This window comes from Populus trichocarpa, chromosome 9 (genome assembly GCF_000002775.5).
Source record: "Populus trichocarpa isolate Nisqually-1 chromosome 9, P.trichocarpa_v4.1, whole genome shotgun sequence".
Lineage (NCBI taxonomy): Eukaryota > Viridiplantae > Streptophyta > Magnoliopsida > Malpighiales > Salicaceae > Populus > Populus trichocarpa.
Window position 1 is genome coordinate 4,575,758 of NC_037293.2, and position 23,362 is coordinate 4,599,119.

General features: G+C 31.8%; 1 protein-coding gene and 2 long non-coding RNA genes across 8 annotated transcripts in view; 1 reads left to right on the plus strand and 2 right to left on the minus strand.

The window, feature by feature from the left end:
• Positions 1-11,829, minus strand: part of LOC112328687 (uncharacterized) — a 32,341-nt gene extending 20,512 nt beyond the window's left edge. The window contains exons 1-2 of the long non-coding RNA XR_008060170.1: positions 11,608-11,829; positions 11,447-11,503 (exon numbers count right to left, since the gene is read on the minus strand). This is a non-coding gene — a long non-coding RNA (uncharacterized LOC112328687). The remainder of the gene's footprint in view (positions 1-11,446; positions 11,504-11,607) is intronic.
• The window catches only part of LOC7478733 (L-type lectin-domain containing receptor kinase SIT2-like), a 49,638-nt gene that overhangs the window by 20,341 nt on the left and 5,935 nt on the right, over positions 1-23,362 (plus strand). Inside the window, exon 2 of one of the 2 annotated variants that reach the window (XM_052455971.1) lies at positions 16,434-17,645. The exons of the other annotated variant lie outside the window; for it this stretch is intronic. Within the exon in view, the coding sequence (XP_052311931.1) occupies positions 16,434-17,062 (629 nt within the window). The 3' untranslated portion in view covers positions 17,063-17,645. Of the gene's footprint in view, positions 1-16,433; positions 17,646-23,362 lie in introns of those variants that run through there. 2 annotated transcript variants of the gene reach the window in all.
• LOC112328689 (uncharacterized) lies at positions 631-3,356 on the minus strand. 5 transcript variants are annotated; one of them, XR_008060171.1, is made up of 5 exons: positions 3,239-3,356; positions 2,254-2,335; positions 1,228-1,283; positions 1,029-1,130; positions 631-840 (listed from the first exon to the last, which is right to left on the minus strand). It is a non-coding gene; the product is annotated as an uncharacterized LOC112328689 (long non-coding RNA). The 5 variants fall into 5 exon arrangements; XR_002983818.2 differs by having other exon boundaries at positions 631-1,130; XR_002983817.2 differs by having other exon boundaries at positions 1,029-1,283.

Here is a 23,362-nt window from a genome sequence, read left to right on the forward strand (position 1 = left end):
TTATAATTAAAAGTATTAATATTAAAAATAGTATTATTTGTGTTATAAATATTATTATTATTATTATTAAAATAATTAATAAATTTGAAAAACATTATTATCAATATTGAAAAATAACCATGGATTTGATTTAAAGTGTAAAATTAATAATAATAATAACAACAATTATTATTATTATTATTATTATTATTATTATTATTATCATTAATAAATTTTAAAAAACTATTATTACTAGAAGAAAAACCATAATTGTTTTTGAAAGATTAAAAAAAATTAAAATTTTGGGAAACAAGTTAAATATTATTATTAATATTATAAATATTATTGTTGTGTTTTGCATTGCAACCGAACTCAACGCTCTTGGATTCGATGTTATAGTCACACTCAATGTTTTTAGATCTTAGATTTTTATGATATTTTTTTATTAAAATAATAGGTGAGCCCGCGGCATAGCGTTGGCCACCTAACTAGTAATTACTAATTCTTAAGTGTTCTAGCTTAAGTAAAAATTAATGGGTTAAAATTGAAATTGGATTTGGATTTCCTTAATTTTACCCGAGTTACTGGATTGGATTATGTATAAAAAATTAAAAAGTTACCCTAAATTTTATAAGTTTATAATACTTCAAATTAATAAAAAAATTAAAGTATTATAAGTTTGTCATTATATTTTATTTAACTAAAATCCGGATACATCAAATTAACAAAAATGCTACTATACGCACATCATCAAGAACAATCATCATTGGGGCTCTAATTCTCCATTCAAAATGCAAATTCCGTTTTGGGACCAAATCATTGCCCATTCTTCCATCATCCCCTCCATGACCCCTTGTTTATCTGTTGGCCATAAGATCCATGTTATTATCTCTTTCGCGACGCATTCTCAAGAACCGAAACCTCAAATCGAACCACAAGTTGCAAAGCCGAAGAGGAAAAGAAAAGCAAAAGCAGGGAGTCCTTAAGTTTCAAACAAAAGAAGAGATTTTGAGTCGTGGGGCTTTTCACTTCATGATCCAAGGTTTTACCTTTATTTTTGTTTCAGGTCATTTGGGTTGTCATTGTCGAAACCACAAGTAGCAGGGCCAAGTCCTCTTCCTTCGACATCAAAGCTCCTAGATGCTTCAATGCTGTTGAATTTGCCAACGGCTGGTTTAGATGGCAGTGAGATAGGGTTTTGCACTGCTACTACATTCTTCTATTAAGGGAAAGGCATTTGTGGCTCACCTACGTTTGTCATGTCCGTAACAGAGGCATAAGATGAGGAGCGGTGCCTGCACAATCTGGTCCCAACAACAACAGCAATCATTTTGCTGGTAGCAATCTCTGGTGCTGCTTATATAATGAGGAAGAAATATGAAGAACTGCGCGAAGATTGGGAATGTCACGACCCGATTCCCGGATCCATGACCGCCACATAGATAAGGTTCCTCTCCAAGGTTCCATACCTATGCGAACCCAAACTTACATACAATCTTATCCTTTAAACAATTTAATCAGAGTTCAACCCAGCATTAACAACAAACTAATTTTATAATATAATTTAATTGTCTTAATACAAGAGTTAATATAATTTTATAGTTTTGGAGCACTAACTAGACATAAAGGAAAATGTACAAATTACAACCAAAAGAGCAGGTTTTGAAGATCCAACAAAAGTGACCTATTATCAAGCTATAAGCCTGAAAAGGTAAATAATGAGAGGTTGAGTTCAACAACTCAGTGAGTAGATAACGTTCAATATACACACACGAGGTAATACAACAATGAGAAATATATATACAAGTATGACTTTAGGTTCTTATATAAATGTTTTTCAAAATGGCCATAATAAGAAGATCATATGGTAAAACTCGTCAGAAAATCAAAATGCAATGAGCATGAGGCTCCGTACTGTAGGATGATCAGTCCACACAGGTTGGTGACTCCCCCGACCAACTAGGGTTCAGATACGATGTGCACAAAGACTAACACTACCATGTTAGCATGGGTATTCTGACTGACATACCATAAATTCATAATCATAATCAAACAGACATATTCATATCTCAAGGCTCAGCTCATGACATCAATCAAATGAGGAGCTATCAATTCAGAAGTCAATTCAAAATATATACTGGTTTATATCCAGAATTCAGATTCAACAATTGATCATATATATATATATATATTATCAAGAAGCATGATCCAATTCATAATAACAAATCAAATATTTATAATATTTCTCATGTATATGAAAAATTATCCACTCACCTGACTCGAAAGCAAATAGCACTCAAAAGCCGATACCGAAGGTAATCCCACTAATGTCCCGCTGGTAGAATATCATGATTATCTGATTACAAAGGAGACATATTCAAGAATGACTCAAAAGAATATATATAACCTATTTAATACACTTATCTAAGGGTGTATTCCATAACTCTATATGTTTTTAGACTAAACTAGTTATTTTCCCAGAAACCCAAAAATTAACGGTTTTCCTGAAATATAATCCATAATAAAACAAATAATAAAATTGATAATAATTCACTATATAACCCTCAATTATTCATCAAACCAATCTGCAAAAGCTAATATTACAGCTATGGACCAATTTGTAATTTATCATATTTCTAAGGGTCAAATTGTAACTTTTGTCAAATTGAAGGACCAAACTAAAAATATCATAAATTTATCACTATACTGAAATTCTGACCATAATTAATCCTCAATTCTGTCCAGAATATCTCATTATGCTCCAGGGACCATTCTGGAATTTTACCAAATTGTTAGGGTCAAATTGTAATTTTTGTCAAATTGAAGGACCAAATTGAAAGTGTTAAAATTTCATAACTATACAGGAATTCTGCCCATGATTTATCTTTTGTTCTGTTCAGAATCTCGAAATATGCTCCAGGGACCAATCTGTAATTTTCCCAAGTTTGGGGAAAAACTGTAATTTTCACAAATTGAGGGACCAAACAAAATTTTGTCATCTTCAACCTCAAACCCAGAATTTTCACAGATTACCTACTGTTCTTTCCAGATTTCTAACTCAAAATTCACCATTTACACAAATCATCATCTTTACCTACAATCTCTCAAAATTAACTAAACAATCCATTACCCACAACAATCAACCCATAACATTCAAATTAATTCATCAATTAAACCCAAAACAAAATCTTCAAAACCCTAACATTCATCAAAACCGAAATTTAAAGCTTATATAACACATATTTATACATAATCTTACCTTTAAACTTATTTCCTCCAACTCATTTCTATTTTTCTTCTAATTTTCTTCTTTTCTCTTTTTCTTCTTCTTTCTCCCTTCTCTCCTGCCGTCCCTCACACTGAAATTTCAGATCCCTCTTTCCTTTTTTTTTTTTTACTTTCTATTTATATTTATCATCTCTTTATTCAATTACTACTATACCCTTCATTAATTTATTCCTACATCTAAGCCTTCAAGGCTTTGTAGTCTTTTCCTATCTCTTTTAATTCAAAACATTACAGGGAACAGGAATATGGTCCTCAAAGATTCTCCTACAAGGATTTATACAAAGCAACTACAGGTTTCACAGACAGGAAGTTGCTGGGAAGTGGAGGCTTTGGAAAGGTTTACAGAGGAGTATTGCCTTCTTCCAATATGCAAATCGCGACCAAGAAAGTATCCCATGATTCCAGGCAAGGAAGTAAGGAATTCGTTGCTGAGATTGTTAGCATGGGAAGGCTGAGGCACAGGAACTTGGTCCAGCTCTTCGGCTATTGCCAGCGAAAGGGAGAGCTCCTCTTGGTCTATGATTATATGCCCAATGGAAGCCTAGATAAACTCCTATTTCGCAATGAGACACCCAGCCTTAATTGGGCTCGGCGATATCAAATCATCAGGGGAGTTGCGTCTGCCCTTTTTTAAAGGGCACGTTTGGGAACGCGGCTGCGGCTGCGTTCCTAAAATTTGAAATTTTTTTTTTTTTTTTACTAAAATTTAATATGGTTTGTATGGTTTGGATCGTTTTGATGTGCTGATGTCAAAAATGATTTTTAAAAAATTAAAAAACATCATTGGCATGCATTTTGGCACAAAAAGTTATTTGAAAAGCACCCGCAATCACACTGTCAAACATGCTCTTTACCTCCATGAAGAGTGGGAACAAGTTGTTCTGCATAGAGATGTAAAAGCTAGCAATACTTCATGGAGGATTGATTACGTAAATATGTACATTAAGACTTGTTCGATGTGAAATATAGAGGAAGGTGCCACAGAATTTTGAAGATTGTAGCGTTTCTGCAATTTTTTTCCAGCCACTTTGTCTTGTGAGCTCTTACCATAGAACAGTCACCCTCCCTGCAGACCGTAAGCCCAGAGGTAAGGAGGGCTTCTATACAAATATTTCTTAACTAGCAGAATTAATAGATTTATGGAAACATATAACAAATTCTATTTAAACTTAGCATGCATTGTCAATCGATCCTGGTTGATTATTGTGATGTTTGTTGATTAAAGTCAATCGATGATGGTTGATTTATGGTTTATCAAGTTAGTTTTGGATTGATGTCTTAAACATCAAATAAATAATAAATTATATAAACAAAATAGATGTATTTACTTGCTAAAGAATTATATACAAACAAAGAAAGCAGGTTATGTTGCTGTAAATTAATGATTCAATTATTTATTATAAATGTTAAATTTCTTGTTTTAATGTAAACAGTCTCAATATATATAAACTGCTTTTCAGGATTCAAATAACATTATTTTAAAATATTGCACTATAAATCAAGGCCTAAATGTTTTTAAAAAATAATAATTAAATGACCTCACTAATCAAGCGTATTAATTAATGTATTGGTAAAAAATATTTTATAATTAACTCAAGTTCTAGTCAAGCACGTCATTTAAGCTCAAAATCTACATTGTCTAGAGTCTCTCTCGTCTAAAAACTTTTGTGTGTTATAAGCTAATTTAAATATTCAACTTCTTACTATATAAGTTACAAAATCTTATAATCTTTCAATTTAGAATTAATGTTATTTAAATTTTTTAATATTAATTTCTTATTTATTCATAATTTATTTTAAACATATTAATTTTTATGTTAAAATAATTAATTAATTTGGGGAATATTTTTTTAAAATGGTTGGTTAATTCAAATGATCCCCATAAATCTTGTCATTGTTTCTTAAAATTGATAAAATTATAGAACTCAAATCCTACTTAATCAAAAAAGAAAAAAAAAAAAAAGGACGAGAGCTAAATGGCCAGAGGCATAAGTGGAGCGGATTTAAGGATAAGCGTATGATAAGAATAATTCGTGTGCTATGTATGCATCTTACCACTAGGAGACGGGACGAGAGCCACGCCAACACATTAGGTGTTACTTGCTCCACCTCAAGCTTCTTTCTTAGCCATTAAGTGTCGGTTACGATTTTTATAAGTGTGGTAATCGTTATTTTTTATAGTATTTTTAATTTAAAAATATATTAAAATAATATTTTTTTATTTTTTAAAAATTATTTTTTATATCAACATATAATAATAATCTAAAAATAAAAAAAAATATTAATTATAAATAAAGCCCTGTGGTTACTCATATGATGGCCACTGGAGGCTTACATGGTCGTTAACTTCAGGACCCGTGAGATTAGTCAAGGTGCGCGCAAGCTGGCCCGGACACCTACGTTAAATTAAAAAAAAAACCCAAAGTAGACTAAAAATTTAGAGTTAGCATTGAGACTCAATCAGAGAGCCCACTTCGACCATCCTTCAAAGATTAGAGTTGTTGATAAATTGACTGGATATTTGGAGTTTGGTTGTGATTGTTTTTTGAAATATTTTTTATTTAAAAATATATTAAAATAATATTTTTTATTTTTTAAAAAATATTTTTAACATCAAAATGATCTAAAAACACTAAAAAATATTAATTTAAAGTAAAAAAATAAAATAAAAATAAATTTTTTTTAAAACTATTTTTAAAATACAAGAATAAATAATACATTTGCATTAAAGACAGAATTGTCATTTTCAATTAGCTATCAATATTTAACAAGGAGCAGTGCTTTTTCTAAGATGGGATCGTTCTTTTGTATAAAGTCAAAGATGGCCACCTAGAAATAACGTCTTTGAAATGGAATTTTCGTGTTATGCTCACCCTTTAAATTAAATTAAATTAAAAATAAATAAATAAATGCCGACACATACTTGACCAAGTTTATTCATTGGAATGGTGCATTTGCAGATTTGCCCTTATGCACTGAAATATTGAGGTTTAATTTAGTCTGGGATCCATTTATCTTTATCAAATTCATCAAGAGCAAAAAGATCTTCACATGTTATTTTTTTCACTCTAAAATGACAAAAAAGCCTTTAAGAGAAAGGAATTATTAAACTAGTTTTCAAGGGCTTATTTGTCCTTACACTTTCTTAACCGTAGTAAAAAACTGATGTACACTTGCAAGCAAAAATAATTAACCTGCATTGGCTTTTTCATCTTTTCAAACTAGTATTTTTTATTATAATGAAGTTGATTTAAATGTAATTTTATCATTTAATAAATATAAATATTAAAAAAACAAATGGACACATGAGCTTTTTCTAGTGTTATTTGTGTGGCCTGAAAGATGATGTTTGGGGCAAATAGTGGCTTTCAAGATAGTGTTGGAATCGTCTTTACAGACCCTCTATGTGTAGGCTATATTTATGGCCAACTAATCTAAGATTTGGCACTAATGATTTTTTTTTCTTCTCCTCAATTTCCACAACTGACCTTCTAGATTTTAAAATCAGCCTTTCAATTTGTTTTTTCTTTGAGTTTGGTCTCTTTTCTTTTTATTACTATTTGTTTTATTTGAAATAATTTATAAAATTGGAATTCTTTTCAACTTGATCCTCCCTCAATTTTTTCATCTATTAAATTTGATCATCATTCTTTTGATTGATATTTATTTGTTTTAAATGGTTTTTTAAATTGAACTTTCTTTTTTTACGATTTCATCCTCCTTCAATATTTTTCCTATCAAATTTTATCCTCATTTTCTCCTTCTTTTTTTTTAAGCTCGTGTTTCTTTAGTTTCATCATTCGATATTTATTTAATTAGAGATTGGGCTCCGTTATTTTTTTATTTTATTTTAGTAGAAACTTTCATTGGTTTTAAAAATGACATGGGTTGTCTTGAGTTTTTTTATTTGTCACTCTTTGTTAAATTTAGCCTTTTTTTTAGGAAATTTTATTTTTTTCTTAAATTAAATTAAATTATTTGATTGAATATAAGCATGAGTTACTCACTTCATGATATTTTATTTGGTTTTCTTTCTAGTGGTAAGGCGGTGTCCACGGTGAAATGATGATGAATCCCCAACAAGCTTTTCCTTCATTTGCTCTCGGGTATTATATTGGCAACTATTTTTTTATAGTTAACTATTGCCAAAAAAATTTGTTTTATTTCCCATCAATATTATTAAATTAATCGAACTTATTAAATCCAAATTTGTTTTGCTTTTTTAAAAACATTGGCGCCCTCGAACATTCTTTTTTTTTTGTCAATTTGTTTTTCAATTTAGCTATTATTGTTGCATTTTTTATTTGTATTATTTAAATTAGCTTAGCTTATTAATTCCAGAAAAAAAATGACTCAAGTCTTATATTTTTTTTTTACTTTTTAGAAACAATTGTGTCGTCTTAGCATCTTTTTTAACATTAAAAAAAAAATTCAGCCAGCACAAGCCACCCATCTAGTTTGCAATCTACGACCCCATTTCCATTTGCTCATAAGAATCAGGCTTGAACATCCTTTTAAGTTTAGATAAATTAAAGAAATGCCACCCAGTGCTCTTTGTCACTTCAATCTTCTTTTTACCCTAAATTAAGTACAGTTCCTTCAACACTTCAAATCTGTGAACAAACAGAGATTTAAAACTATTGATTCAATCTTCAATATTCAGTAAAATGATAATTATTTTGGAAGTCCAATTAGTAATAGAATTTATTTTCTTGCCATAGAAGATTTTAGAATTTTATTTTCTTTGACCTTGTATCCACTTTGAAAAGTAGTTTTCCCTATTTTTTTCCAAGAAAAAGCTTTGGAGGGTTCGAGGGGCCCAAGTCATAGCAATGTGACGAGACTTGTTTATAATTCAGTCTTTAGACTGAGGATTTGAAACTGTAACTGAAGAAGCAAATAAGGAGAAACTCGAAGCGAAAAAAGTTTGTTTTCTTTTACCAATGTGTAACTGAAGAAGCAAAAACAATCTTCTGCACGTTCTTATGATGATTGCATCGTTCAAATCATTGCACTTTCTACTCGGCCTGTTTGTTTCCTTGAAGCTCTTGGCCTTAGCTCAAGAGGAAAACCACTTCATCTATCATGGCTTCACTGGAGCCAACCTGCTCCTCAGCGAGATTGCAAAAATCCATCCAAATGGTCTCTTAGAGCTGACAAACACTTCAACACAGCAAATTGGCCGTGCTTTCTTCCCATTCCCTTTTCAGTTCAACACATCTTTATTCAACAATTCTCGGTCTCTCTCCTTCTCTACCCAGTTTGCGTTTTCCATGGTCCCGGAGCTGCCTACCCTTGGTGGCCATGGCATGGCCTTCACGATCTCTCCATCTGTGAACTTCACAGGGGCTTGGGCAACTCAGTACTTGGGAATCCTCAATTCTACAAGCAATGGCCTGTCTTCAAACCATCTATTGGCAGTTGAGCTGGATGCAATTCGAAGCCTGGATTTTAAAGACATCAATGACAACCACGTTGGAATTGATGTAAACGACTTGACATCCATTGAATCTGCTCCGGTGACCTACTTTTCAGGTGAGGAAAACGAGAATAAGAGCTTGGCTCTCATAAGTGGTCTTGTGATGCACGTGTGGATAGATTACGATGAAGTAGAGAAGCTACTCAATGTTACGGTTGCTCCTATCACAAGAACAAAACCAACCTTGCCTCTCTTGTCAACACCGCTCGATCTTTCTTCTGTTATGTTGGATTCTATGTACGTTGGTTTTTCTTCATCTACTGGAGCAGTGGCTAGCAGCCACTATATTCTGGGGTGGAGCTTCAACAGAGGCGGACAAGCTCAAAGTCTTGATGTGTCAAAGTTGCCTTCACTTCCCCATCAAAGAAAATCAAGGAAGAAATCACATTTAAGAATTCTGGTCCCAGCAATAACAGCAGTCATTTTGCTGGTAGCAATCTCTGGTGCTGCTTATATAATAAGGAGTAAGAAATATGAAGAACTGCGCGAAGATTGGGAACAGGAGTATGGTCCTCAAAGATTCTCCTACAAGGATTTATACAAAGCAACTACAGGTTTCACGGACAGGAAGTTGGTGGGAAGTGGAGGTTTTGGAAAGGTTTACAGAGGAGTATTGCCTTCTTCCAAAATGCAAGTCGCGATCAAGAAAGTATCCCATGATTCCATACAAGGAACTAAGCAGTTTGTTGCTGAGATTGTTAGCATGGGAAGGCTGAGGCACAGGAACTTGGTCCAGCTCCTAGGCTATTGCCGGAGAAAGGGAGAGCTCCTCTTGGTCTATGATTACATGCCCAATGGAAGCCTTGATAAACTCCTATTTCGCAATGACACACCCAGCCTTAATTGGGTTCAGCGATATCAGGTCCTCAGAGGAGTTGCGTCTGCCCTTATTTACCTCCATGAAGAGTGGGAACAGGTTGTTCTGCATAGAGATGTGAAAGCTAGCAATATACTGTTAGATGATGATTTCAATGGTCGACTAGGAGATTTTGGGCTTGCTAAATTCTATGATCGTGGGGCTAATCCTCAAACAACCTGTGTGGTTGGAACAGTTGGATATATCGCGCCAGAGGTTACTAGAACAGGAAGGGCCACTACCAGCAGTGATGTTTTTGCTTTTGGCACTTTTATGCTTGAAATGGCTTGTGGAAGGAAACCTGTAGAGCCAGAACAATCAGCAGAAAAGATGATTTTGGTTGACTGGGTTCTTGATTCCTGGAAAATAGGAGACATTCTTCGAACAGGTGATCCAAGATTGGAAGGTAATTACGTGGTGGAGGAAATGGAATTGGTTTTAAGGCTAGGTCTGCTTTGTTCTTTCTCTACACCACAAGCTAGGCCAAGCATGAGGCAAATTTCGCAATATCTGGATGGGAATGCTAGCCTGCCAGAGATGCCTCTTGATGGTGCTAGCATAGGTTTGATGCCAGTTAGTCATGAAGAGCCTGGGGATTTCACCTTGTCTTTCCATAGATCTAATGATTACTCTGCTCATTCCTTCTCTAGTACCGACTCAATCCTCAGCTGTGGTCGTTGAATCATGGCTTAACGAGGTAAAAATTCTTTAACCTAAAGACTAACAGCTGGCATGTGGCAAGCCTGGTATTAGTGGTGAAGAGGAAGGTAGATTGGAATACTTAGAGGGTTACCTTGTTTGTGCATACCATAGTAATCCTCAAAACACAACAAAGACTGCTCCATGAGGGGTTAATTAATTAGCATACAAACATAGGTATAATTTATGATTTAAGCAAAACACATGGTTGAAATAGTACAATGTTTGATGAAACAATGCTGGTCAATGATGGCCGTTTAGCTTCTTCCATTCTCCTCAGTGCTCTAACCCCACCCCACAATTCAACTCAACTATGCCTCATTCCCAAACTAGTTAGAATCAGTTTCACAGATCTTCCTTCTCCATTCATTTAGTCCTTGTTCCTTTTTTGATAAAACTCTCCACTTACTTCTGTTATGGACTCAAATGATTAATCACTTATGCCTACCTCGTTTTTACATGGAAGGTTAATTACATATTGAACTATTCTGACTTCTGATATAGTGATCTGCAGAAAGCATAGGCTTCAGTCAACTTTTTAAAATACAGAAAATCCAACACCCAGTATCATCGATTATCCTAACTAGAGTGCAGTTCAGTGTGATATGGCTGCTGGCCGGGTGGTTTATTCACAGACTAGTAGTGGAATAAAAAAAAATGGTGATAATGTATCTTGATGCTGATGTTATACACACATATAACTGTTTTAATCTTTCTACAAACAGTCAAGATTGCAAAAACCACGTTCAAGGAAGAAAGAAGATATAGACAGCAGCTTTGTAGGCTGAAAAGGGTTTAAAACACCAGCCAAGAAAAAGTAAAAGAAACATTGCAACAAAATTTGCAATAAGAAGGCAGCAATATTAATAACCCTGCTTTCAGAAAGAGTGTAGATATCCAATTACCTAATGAAAAGGCTAGAGATGTCTGATCAATAAGCTTCCATCATTTCTCCTGGTTATTGGGTCACAGCTTGTTGCGGATGAGGCAGCGCAACCTCTTGGGACAGGGTACGTTCACTTGTTGTGCAGCCTTTCCTGCATCCAAGTACCCTAAGTGATTAAACAGACTCTAATTTATTAAGCACTGGAGATTAGTTGTAATGATCAACTTTAATTCTAATTTGGGTCCCTCAAAGAACTTACACAGAGCAAGTTAAACATGAAGTGACTTGATTCCATCTTAGGAAAAACAAGCTCGTACTGGAAAGATTTAACAGACATTAGCCTCCCCGAAAATACCACAAAAAAAAAAAAACAAAAGGAAGTTGATACAGATGCAGGATAGCCATCAAAGTGAAAATTACCGGTACTGATGTGTTCATATGAACTCATGGTGCCCGTTAGAGCTTGTAAGAGAGAACCAACCACTCCCTTTCCTCCTGGTAATATCTTGCTGGTCAGAGGTGTCAAAGGCAAGGACTGCAGCCATGGATCAACTGGTGTAGTGGCCGTGAGTGACCAAATCAGCTCACTAAGATAATCCGCAAAAGGAAAAGAAATGAATCAGGGAAGGGATGGTCTGTGTTGTGGTGAGGTTTTTATTATGAAATGTCAGGTTTGTTTTTGTATTTTGAAAGCTTCTTTAACACAAAAAAAAAAAATTAATTAATTAATTAATTTTTTTTTAAAATTAATTTTTTATATTTTCAAATCGATTAAAAATAAATTTTAAAAATTAAAAAAATATTATTTTAATATATTTCTAAATAAAAAATAATTTAAAAAACAATTATTACCAAGCTTGAAAAATGGCTAATTGTTAATAAAAAGTGAAAGAATTTATTTACTTTTATGTTTTAAAAATATTTTTAAAAAAATTTAAATTTTTATTATTTTTTTAAATTAATATTTTTTAGTGTTTTCATATCATTTTAATATATTAATATAAAAAATAATATATATATTTATATATATATATATTATTAATATATTTTCAAGTGAAAAACAATTATAACCACGCCTCTACACAACTATTAACAAAGGCTGAAGTTCATATCATCACTTAGAAGTATCACTTTTGAAATAAATTTTTTTTATATAAGTAATTTTCAAATAATTAACTAAACCACACAATTATATATGTATACACACACACTTTTATACTAAGGAAACTAAATGTGTGTTTAACATCATGACAGGTTTTACAACTACGATTTAAATATTTGTTAATAATAAGAGAATTCTTTCGACTTTGAATCTCAATTTTTTATTATTGAATCAGAGCGGCATTAGGTTGATGCCATAGTTCAATAATGCTAGGATCTCAACCTTAACAACTAAGAAACTTGAAAGAAGCACTTGAGGTCGTGGCTTAGTAGTTCTAGCAGGAAATTTTTTGTCTCTACACCCAGGTTCGACTCTTTATGTGCACGCTTGTTACTCCCGCAGTGCCTTACTTATCTACTGGGTTTGCAGGGTGTTCAGTGCATCCGGGGATTAGTCGTGGTGCGTGTAAGCTGGACCGAATACCCCGGATTATCAAAAAAAAAAACTTGGAAGAAGAAGAACAAAAAGAAGAAGAGAATTTACATGATTGTTGTGTTCATTATTTGTCCTACACCCTAAGAATTATTAAAGAACTCTAAAACGCGTGGGATATTCACTGTAGCAGGGTTTTTTTTTTTTTTTTTTGCTTTTGTTTTTTTTTACATGTTTTTTTTGCTTTTTTTTTACCCAAAATTGATTTCTTCTTCTTTTTTTTGTTTCTTTTTTTTAAAAAAAAATTTGTTTCAAAATTATCTTTGCTAATTTTTTTAAATATTAAGCTGGTTGAAAATTTAACTATGTAGTTTTTTTCTTTAAAACATTGTGGATTGCTATAATATTCTCATACATTGTTTTCTTTTTTTTTATGATTTCTTTATTCTTTTTTTTTAAATGGTCTTTGTAGATTTTATTTTTTATATTAAGTTGGCTAAGAATTTAGATTTGTAGTTTTTTTATAAAAAAAAACAATATGGATTGCAACAGTGTTTCCCCTACATAGTTTTTGTTTTGCTGCAGTGTTTTCCCATATATTTTTTAAAAAATTATCTTTATCGAATTTATTTTTTCAATATTGAGCTGGTTGATAATCTAACTTTACCTTTCCCCATATGTTTTTTTTATTTTTTTTTCCAAAATTGTCATTTTTTACATATTTTTTTTTTTTCAGAATTATTTTTGTTGATTTTATTTTTTTACTATTGAGCTGGTTGAAAATTTAGTTTTTTTGTCTTTTTCTTTAAAACACTGTAGCTTTCCCACGTGTTTTTTTTTTCACTTTTGTTTCCTTTTTTGTACATTTTTTCCCATTTCTTTTACCCAAAATTGACTTTTTTTTTTTTTTAGATAGCCTTTGTCGGTTTTTTTTATATATTAAGCTGGTTAAGACATTAGCTTTGTAGCTTTTTTAAAAAAAAAATACTATGGATTACTACAGTGTTTTCCTTATATGGTTTTTGTTTGGCTACAGTGTTTCCCCCACATGTTTTTTTTTTTAAATTATCTTTGTTAAATTTATTTTTTTCAATATTGAGTTGGTTGAGAATTTAGCTTTAGCTTTAGCTTTCCCCACTTTTTTTTTTTTTAATTTTCCCCACGTTTTTTCATTATAATTATAATTATAATTATTATTATATTGTATTATATTATATAACTGTTTTTTTCTTTTTTTTTCTTTTTGTTTTTTTAATGAATTTTTTTTGTTTGATTTAGTTTGTTAATGTTAAATTTTTTTTATTTAGTTATCAGATTTTCATGATACGAATCTCAGGTTTGATGGGTTAACCTGATTTGAAGAGTTATTTTTTTCATTTAGTTTAGTTTGTTAAAGTTAATTTTCTTTCTATTTAATTATCAGACTTTCATACTTTCATGACACGTATCCTGGGCTTGACGAGTTAACTTGGTTTGATGGGTTAACCCGGTTAATTCTATGTAAACCCGTCATTTTTTTTTCTATTTAGTTATCAAACTTTCATGACGCAAATCCCAGGTTTTACGGGATAACCTGGTTTAAAAGGTTGACCCAATTAATTCAATGTTTTTTTTTCTTTTTCTTCATTAGTTTTTTCCTTCCTGTTGATTTTTTTTCTTTGTTTTTTTAATTAATCTATTTAATTATTATACTTTTATGACACGACCTTATAGCCAGACCCACATCCAATATTCTTGAGTCCGGTGTTACAGCCAGACTCACTTAAACTTGGGTCATGCAAGTTTAATTTTATTATTAATATTATAAATATTACTCTTAGGTCAGGCGTTGCAGCCAAACCCAAGATTCTTGGGTATAACTTTGCAGAAAAACCCAAGATTTTTAAATTTTTATTTTTTTTAATATTTTTTATGCAAAAAAAATGACCCGCGGCATCGCGCGGGTATCAAAGCTAGTAGAAGCTAATCCATGTGTTTGATCTTATGTTGCTGAATACTGGAGCAGTCACAATACTTCCCTTTTGAATGAGTTCTTGTCCTCAGGAATTAGCATTGAACTCGGGAAATTGTTCGCTCGATTCCTCATGATCCTCCCATGTTGAGTTTTCCTCAAATAAGTTGGACCATTGTACCAGCACCATGGTAGCAGCTTTGATTTTGCAATAGAAATCACTCTAGCCTTGCCATACTCATCAACTGCTGGCAGATTAGAGGATATTACTTCTTGATCTCCAACCCAATTTTTTTTTAGTAGTGAAACATGAAAAACATGATGTGTTAATGTTCCTTCTGGTGGCAGTAGTTTGTAAACCACATATTTCACCTTTTGTACCACCTTACAAGGTCGATAGAATCTAGGATTAAGCTTTAAATTCTTTCTTAAAGCTACTCTTGTCTACTTATATGGTTGCAATTTAAGATAAATCAAGCCCCCCTCATTGAACTCTCTCTTAGATCTGCGTTTATCCGTTGTTGTTTCCAACTGCCTCTGAAGAATGCGATCCATGTTTATTCGAACCTGCAACATCCCATCCACAACAGCTACCGGAGAACATCTTGAACTATAATGGTACATAACCATACAATGCTTGAAAGGGAGATATCTTAATGGCAAAGTAATGGCTGGTGTTGTAGCACTATTGTGCCAACCATGAATACCTCTAATTGGGACTATATATAGACATACATCTTAGGTAATTCTCTGATCATTGATTAACTCTTTCAGATGGTCCATCTGATTGAGGATGATAGGCAGAGCTCATGAATAGCTTGAACCACAACCTTTTAAACAGTTCCAAGATACTTGAAAGTATCTTGTCTCTTTCTGGTATAATTAAAGTTAGCAGACCATTAAACTTATAAAAAGATCCAAAAATGTGTATGCAACCTCTTGAGCCGAGAATGGATATGCTAAGGCAATAAAATAGGCATATTTTATATCCATTGCTACCATGATGGTATACATGCCTTCAGATTTAGGAAGTGCTTCAATGAAGTTCATTGTGATATTCTTTCATGTACCTAATTCTGATAATAGCAGAGGTTACAACAACCATGGATAAGCCACTCGTTTCATCTTTTCCCTTTTGCAAGTATCACATTCTTACACAAACTATTTAAAACTACATAAGAATCTTAATAAAAGAAACGTCAGCTGATTGTCAATTTTGGAAAAACGTTCAAAAGGCTTTGGACAATGTTGAAGTCGAAGACAAAATCAAAGCTACAGTAGCCCTTAATGCTGATGTTTACGAATCATCATCCAACAACCCCTCTTCGGCTGTTGGGAACGAGCCTTTCTTGTCAAGTTTTAATAGCACTTGCGACAATGTTACGTTTACGTTTCCAGCATTGCAAGACGTTCATAAGGCTCAAGGCAATGATGGAGTCGGAGACAAAATCAAAGCTATAGCAGCCCTTAATGCTGATGTTCATGAATCATCTTCCAACAAACCACCCGATGGTAATTTTAGTAACAACGTAAAGGATGTCATGATTCACACTGAAGTTTCTTCATCAAATTAAAGCTCTTTGGCCTACAGATGGTAACATTAATACCGACCCCAAATTAGCTAAAACATTCCTTGACGGTCTCCTTAAAGAAGAACTGCGCGAAGATTGGGAACAAGAGTATGGTCCTCAAAGATTCTCCTAAAAAGATTATACAAAGCAACTACAGGTTTCACAGACAGGAAGTTGCTGGGAAGTGGAGGTTTTGGAAAGGTTTACAGAGGAGTATTGCCTTCTTCCAATATGCAAGTCGCGATCAAGAAAGTATCCCATGATTCCAGGCAAGGAAGTAAGGAATTCGTTGCTGAGATTGTTAGCATGGGAAGGCTGAGGCACAGGAACTTGGTCCAGCTCTTCGACTATTGTCGGCGAAAGGGAGAGCTCCTCTTAGTCTATGATTACATGCCCAATGGAAGCCTTGATAAACTCCTATTTCGCAATGACACACCCAGCCTTAATTGGGCGCAGCGATATCAAGTCATCAGGGGAGTAGCATCTGCCCTTCTTTACCTCCATGAAGAGTGGGAACAGGTTGTTCTGCATAGAGATGTGAAAGCTAGCAATGTTCTATTAGATGCCGATCTTAATGGACGGCTAGGAGATTTTGGGCTTGCTAAGTTTCATGATCATGGATCAACTCCCCAAACAACCAATATGGTTGGAACAGTTAGATATCTTGCACCAGAGATAGCTAGAACAGGAAAGTCAACTACCTGCAGCGATGTTTTTTCTTTTGGGACATTTATGCTCGAAGTAGCATGTGGAAGGAAGCCTGTAGAGTCAGAAAGACCACTTGAGGAGGTTGTTCTGGTTGACTGGCTTGAATGCTAGAAGAGAGGTGCCATTCTTGGGATAGTTGATCCTAGATTTGAAGGTAACCACGTAGAGGAAGAAATGGAGTTGGTCTTAAAGCTAGGCCTGCTTTGTACACACCGCACTCCAGCAGCTAGACCTAGCATGAGGCAAGCAGTGCAATATATGGATGGAAATGCTACTTTACTTGATTTACCACTTCACGGTGCAGGAATTGGTTTAGTTCCAGTTAGCAATGAAGCCTAGAGAGCAAGTTTTAACAAGAGCAAGTTTAACAATCCCTTGAGGCCTATCATCAGGTGAAATTTCTTCATATTCCTTGTCCGACTCTGAATCAATCCTCGGTGGTCGTTGAACCAGCAATGCTTCATGGAGGATTGATTACGTAAATATGTACATTAAGACTTGTTCGATGTGAAATATAGAGGAAGGTGCCGCAGAATTTTGAAGATTGTAGCATTTGTGCAATTTTTTCCAACCACTTGTATCTTGTGAGCTGTTACCATGGAATAATCGCCCTCCCTGCAGACCGGAAGCCCAGAGGCAAGGAGGACTTGTAAGAGTTATTCTATTTATATTTAAACTTAGCATGCATGATGAATCCATCCTGGTTGACTATAAATCAAGGCCCTAAATATTTTTTAAAAAAAAATTAAATGACCTTACTAATCATGACTATTAATTCATGCATTGATAAAAAAATATTTTATAATTAATTCAAGTCCTAGTCAAGCACGTGATTTAAGTTTAAAATCTACATCGTCTGGAGTCTCTCTCATCTAAAAACTTTTGTGTCTTATGAGTCAATTTAAACATTCAACTTCTCTACAAGATCTTATAATCTTTCAATTTAGAATTAATGTTATTTAATTTTTTTAAGATTAATTACTTATTCCACCCTAATTTATTTTAAATATATTATATTTTTATGTTAAAATAATTAATTAATTTGGGGATTTTTTTAAAAATGGTTGGTTAATTCAAATGATCCCCGTAAATCTTTTCATTGTTTCTTAAAATTGATAAAATTATAGAACTCAAATCCTACTTAATCAAAAAAGGAAAAAGAAAAAAAAAAGATGAGAGCTAAATGATTTAAGGATAAGTCGTATGATAAGAAAAAAAGATGGTTGATTATTGTGATGTTTGTTGATTAAAGTCAATCGATGATGGTTGATTTATGGTTTATCAAGTTAGTTTTGGATTGATGTCTTAAACATCAAATAAATAATAAATTATATAAACAAAATAGATGTATTTACTTGCTAAAGAATTATATACAAACAAAGAAAGCAGGTTATGTTGCTGTAAATTAATGATTCAATTATTTATTATAAATGTTAAATTTCTTGTTTTAATGTAAACAGTTTCAATATATATAAACTGCTTTTCAGGATTCAAATAACATTATCTTAAAATATTGCACTATAAATCAAGGCCTAAATGGTTTTTAAAAAAAATAATTAAATGACCTCACTAATCAAGCGTATTAATTCATGTATTGATAAAAAATATTTTATAATTAACTCAAGTTCTAGTCGAGCATGTCATTTAAGCTCAAAATCTACATTGTCTAGAGTCTCTCTCGTCTAAAAACTTTTGTGTGTTATAAGCTAATTTAAATATTCAACTTCTCACTATATAAATTATAAAATCATTTAATCTTTTAATTTAGAATTAATGTTATTTAAATTTTTTAAGATTAATTGTTTATTCATCTATAATTTATTTTAAACATATTAATTTTTATGTTAAAATAATTAATTAATTTGGGGAATATTTTTTTAAAATGGTTGGTTAATTCAAATGATCCCCATAAATCTTGTTATTGTTTCTTAAAATTGATAAAATTATAAAATTCAAATCCAACTTAATCAAAAATAAATAAATAAATAAAGACGAGAGCTAAATGGCTAGAGGCACAAGTGTAGCGGATTGAAGGATAAGCGTATGATAAGAATAATCCGTGTGCTATGTATGCATCTTACCATTAGGAGACGGGACGAGAGCCACGCCAACGCATTAGGTGTTACTTTCTCCACCTCAAGCTTCTTTCTTAGCCATTTCGAGGGTGTTTGGTAGTGTGGTAGCGGTTGCTTTTTAAATAGCTTTTCGTGCCGAAATACATGCCAATGATGCTTTTTCATTTTTTAAAAATCATTTTTAACATCAGCACATCAAAACGATCCAAAAAGTACAAACCGCACTCAATTTTAGCAAAAAAAAAAATTGAAATTTGTTGAAAAGCAGGGTGAACCGCAGAGCCAAACAGGCTCTTCGTGTCGGTTACGGCATGACATGACTTCTATAATCTCTACTATTTATTATATTTATTCATTATTATTTTTTTAAAGAGTTTTTTAACAATGATTTTTTAAAGTATTTTTTTGGAAATATATTAAAATAATATTTTTTATTTTTAAAAAATTATTTTTAATATCAACACATCAAAATAATTTAAAAATACTAAAAATAATATTAATTTTAAATAAAAAATAATTTTTTTCAAAAATATTTTTAAAACATAAACGTATTACTAAACCTACATTTACTTGTTTGTTGTCATCTTTACCCTCTCTATCTTTCTGGATCAAAACCTAAAGTAGACTAAAAATTTAGAGTTACGTATTGAGAATCAATCAGAGAGCCCACTTCGACCATCCTACCAAGATTAGAGTTGTTGATATGTTCAGGAGTGTTTGAAGTTTGTTTTTGATTGTTTTTTAAAATATTTTTAATTTAAAAATATATTAAAATAATTTTTTTTATTTTAAAAAAAATTATTTTTCACATCAACACATTAAAATTATTTGAAAACATAAAAAAAATTAATTTGAAGTAAAAATAAATAAATAAAAATAATTTTTTAAAAAAATACTTTTAAAATATAAAAATAAACAACTCTTAAAATTAAATACAGAATTGTCATTTTCAGTTAGCTATCAATACTTAACAGGGCGCAATGCTTTTTCTAAAATGGGATCGTTCTTTTGTATAAAGTCAAAGATGGCCGCCTAGGAATTTTCGTTCACCCTTTAAATTAAATTAAATTAAAAATAAATAAATAAATCTCGACACATGCTTGACCAAGTTTATTCACTGGAATGGTGAAATTTGCCCTTGCACTGAAATATTGAGGGCAATTTAGTCTGGGATCCATTTATGTTATCAAATTCATCAAGAGCAAAAACATCTTCACGTGTTATTTTTTTCACTTTAAAATGACAAATAAGCCTTTAAAAGAAAAGGAGTCAGTAAAAAGACCTTATTTGTCCTTCCACTTTCTCAAGTGTGGTAAAAGACTGATATACACTTGCAAGCAAAAACAATTAACTTGCATTGGCTTTTTCATCTTTCAAACTAGTTTTTTGGGTTATAAATATTGTTTTTTTTTTTTTAGATTTACGTGGGGTGTCCGGGTCAGCTTACGCGCACCACGACTATTCCTCACAGCCCACTGGACATCCTGCAAGCCCAGGAGCAGGTAAGGCACCGCGGGGGTGACAGGCGTGCACATAGAGGGTCGAACCTGGGACGGGGGCGGAACAAGTCACACGATTGACCACAGCAGCTAGACCCTCAAGTGCTATAAATATTGTTTTTGCTTGCACTTGTATAAATATTAAAAAAAACATTTGGCACATGAGCTTTTCTTGTATTATTTATGTGGCTACTACGATGATGTTTGGAGGCAAATAATGGCTTTCAAGGTGGTGTTGAAATCGTTTTGATAGCCCCTCTATGCTTGTGGCCAACTGAACTAAGGTTTGGCGTTAACGATATATTTTTTTTCTTGCTCTTCCTCGATTTCCACACCTAGCCCACTGGATTTTAAAACCAGCCCTTCAATTAGTTTTTTCTTTGAGCTTGGTCTTTTTTTTTATTATTATTATTTGTTTTATTTGAAATAATTTATAAAATTGAAAAAAAAATTAATTTCATCCTCCCCCAATTTTTTCATCTATTAAATTTGATCCTCATTCTTTTGATTGCTATTTATTTATTTTAGATGGTTTTTAGAATTGAACTTTTTTTTTTACGATTTCATCCTCCTTCAACTTTTTTCTATCAAATTTTATCCTTATTTTCTCCTCTCTTTTTTTAAGCTTTTGTTTCTTTAGTTTCATCATTCGGTATTTATTTAATCAGAGATTGGGCTTCATTTTTTTTTCTGTAGAAACTTTTATTGGTTTTGAAAATGACATGAGTTGTCTTGAGTCTTTCTATTTGTCGCTTTTTGTTAAATTTAGTTTTTTTTAGGAAATTTTATTTTTTTATTAAATTAATTAATTAAATATAAGCCTGAGATATTCACTTCGTGATGTTTTGCTTGGTTTTCTTTCTAGTGGTAAGGTGGTGTTCACGGTGAAGTGATGATAAATCTCCAACGAGCTTTTCCTTCATTTGCTCTCAGGTATTATATTGATAGCTATTTTTTTGTAGTTAACTATTGCCAAAAAAAACTTTATTTACCATTGATGGATTTTTTTATAATATTATTAAATTAACCGAATTTATTGAATTTGTTTTGTTTCTTTAAAAACATTGGCGACCCTCGAACATTTTTTTTTTTTTTGTCAATTTGTTTTCCAATTTAGCTATTATCATTATATTTTTTATTTGTATTATTTAAATTAGCTTAGCTTATTCATTCTAGTGAGAAAACAATTTACTTTTTAGAAACAATTGTGTTATCTTAACATTTTTTTTAACGTTAAAAAAAAAAAAAAAAAAAAAAAAACCTCAGCCAGCGAAAGCCACCCATCTAGTTTGCAATCTATGACCCCATTTCCATCTGCTCATACGAATCAGGCTTGAACATCCTTTCATTTTGGTTTAGATAAATTAAAGAAATGCCACCCGGTGCTCTTTGTGACTTCAATCTTCTTTTTACCCTAAATTAATTACAGTTCCTTCAACACTTCAAATCTGTGAACAAACTAGGGAATTCTGGAAAACCATGTCTGAGTCCGGACACTTGCGCACCGCATATCCGAGCAACGGAGATTCACGGCTGTTTAAGATTGTAATAGCGGTGACGGTTCAAAATACTTTTTATTTATAAATATATTAAAATAAAGTTTTTTCATTTAAAAAAATTATTTTTGACATCAGCACATTAAAAAGATCTAAAAACATAAAAAAAATAATTTTAAACAAAAAAAATTAAAATTTTTTGAAACATGGTTTGCATCGCGTTCCCAAACATGCTCTTAAAACTATTGATTCCATCTGCAATATTCAGTAAAATGATAATTATTTTGGAAGTCCAATTAGTAATAGGATTATATAAACAAAATAGATCTACGTACGTACCTACTTCCTAAAGAATTATATAAGAACAAAGAAAGCAGGTTATGTTGCTGTAAATTAATAATTCAATCATTTATTATAAATGTTAAATTTCTTGTCTTTATTGTAAACAGTCTCAATATTCAAGATTCAAACAACATTATCTTAAAATATTACACTATAAATCAAGGCCTAAAAATAATTTTGAAACACTCAATTGAAAATGATAATTAACTCAAGCCTTAGTCGAGCATTTGATTTAAGCTCAAAATCTACATTGTCTAGAGTCTTTCTTATCTAAAAACTTTTATGCTTTATAAACCTTCAACTTCTCACTATATAAATTATAAAATCATTTAATATTTTAATTTGGAATTAATGTTATTTAAATTTTTAAAGATTAATTGTTTATTCATCTATAATTTATTTTAAACATATTATTTTTTATGCTAAAATAATTAATTAATTTGGGGAATATTTTTTTTAAATGATTGGTTAATTCAAATGATCCCCATAAATCTTGTCATTGTTTCTTAAAATTAATAAAATTATAGAACTCAAATCCTACTTAATCAAAAAAAAAAAAAAAAAAAGGACGAGAGCTAAATGGCCAGAGGCATAAGTGGAGCGGATTTAAGGATAAGCGTATGTTAAGAATAATTCGTGTGCTATGTCTGCATCTTACCATTAGGTGACGGGACGAGAGCCACGCCAACGCATTAGGTGTTACTTGCTCCACATCAAGCTTCTTTCTTAGCCATTTCATGTCCCATAATCATTTAAAAATATGGTAATAGTTATATTTTAAAGTATTTTTTATTTAAAAATATATAAAAATAATATTTTTTTTATTTTTTAAAAATTATTTTTAATATTAGCACATAATAATAATAATATAAAAATGTGATGTTTTGAAATTAAATGAGTAGGTAAAAGACAATAAAGCCCTAGAAGGCTAAAAATGAGTATAAATGAATAAGGGGTATTGTAGTAATTGAATAAAGAGTTGATAAATATAAATAGAAA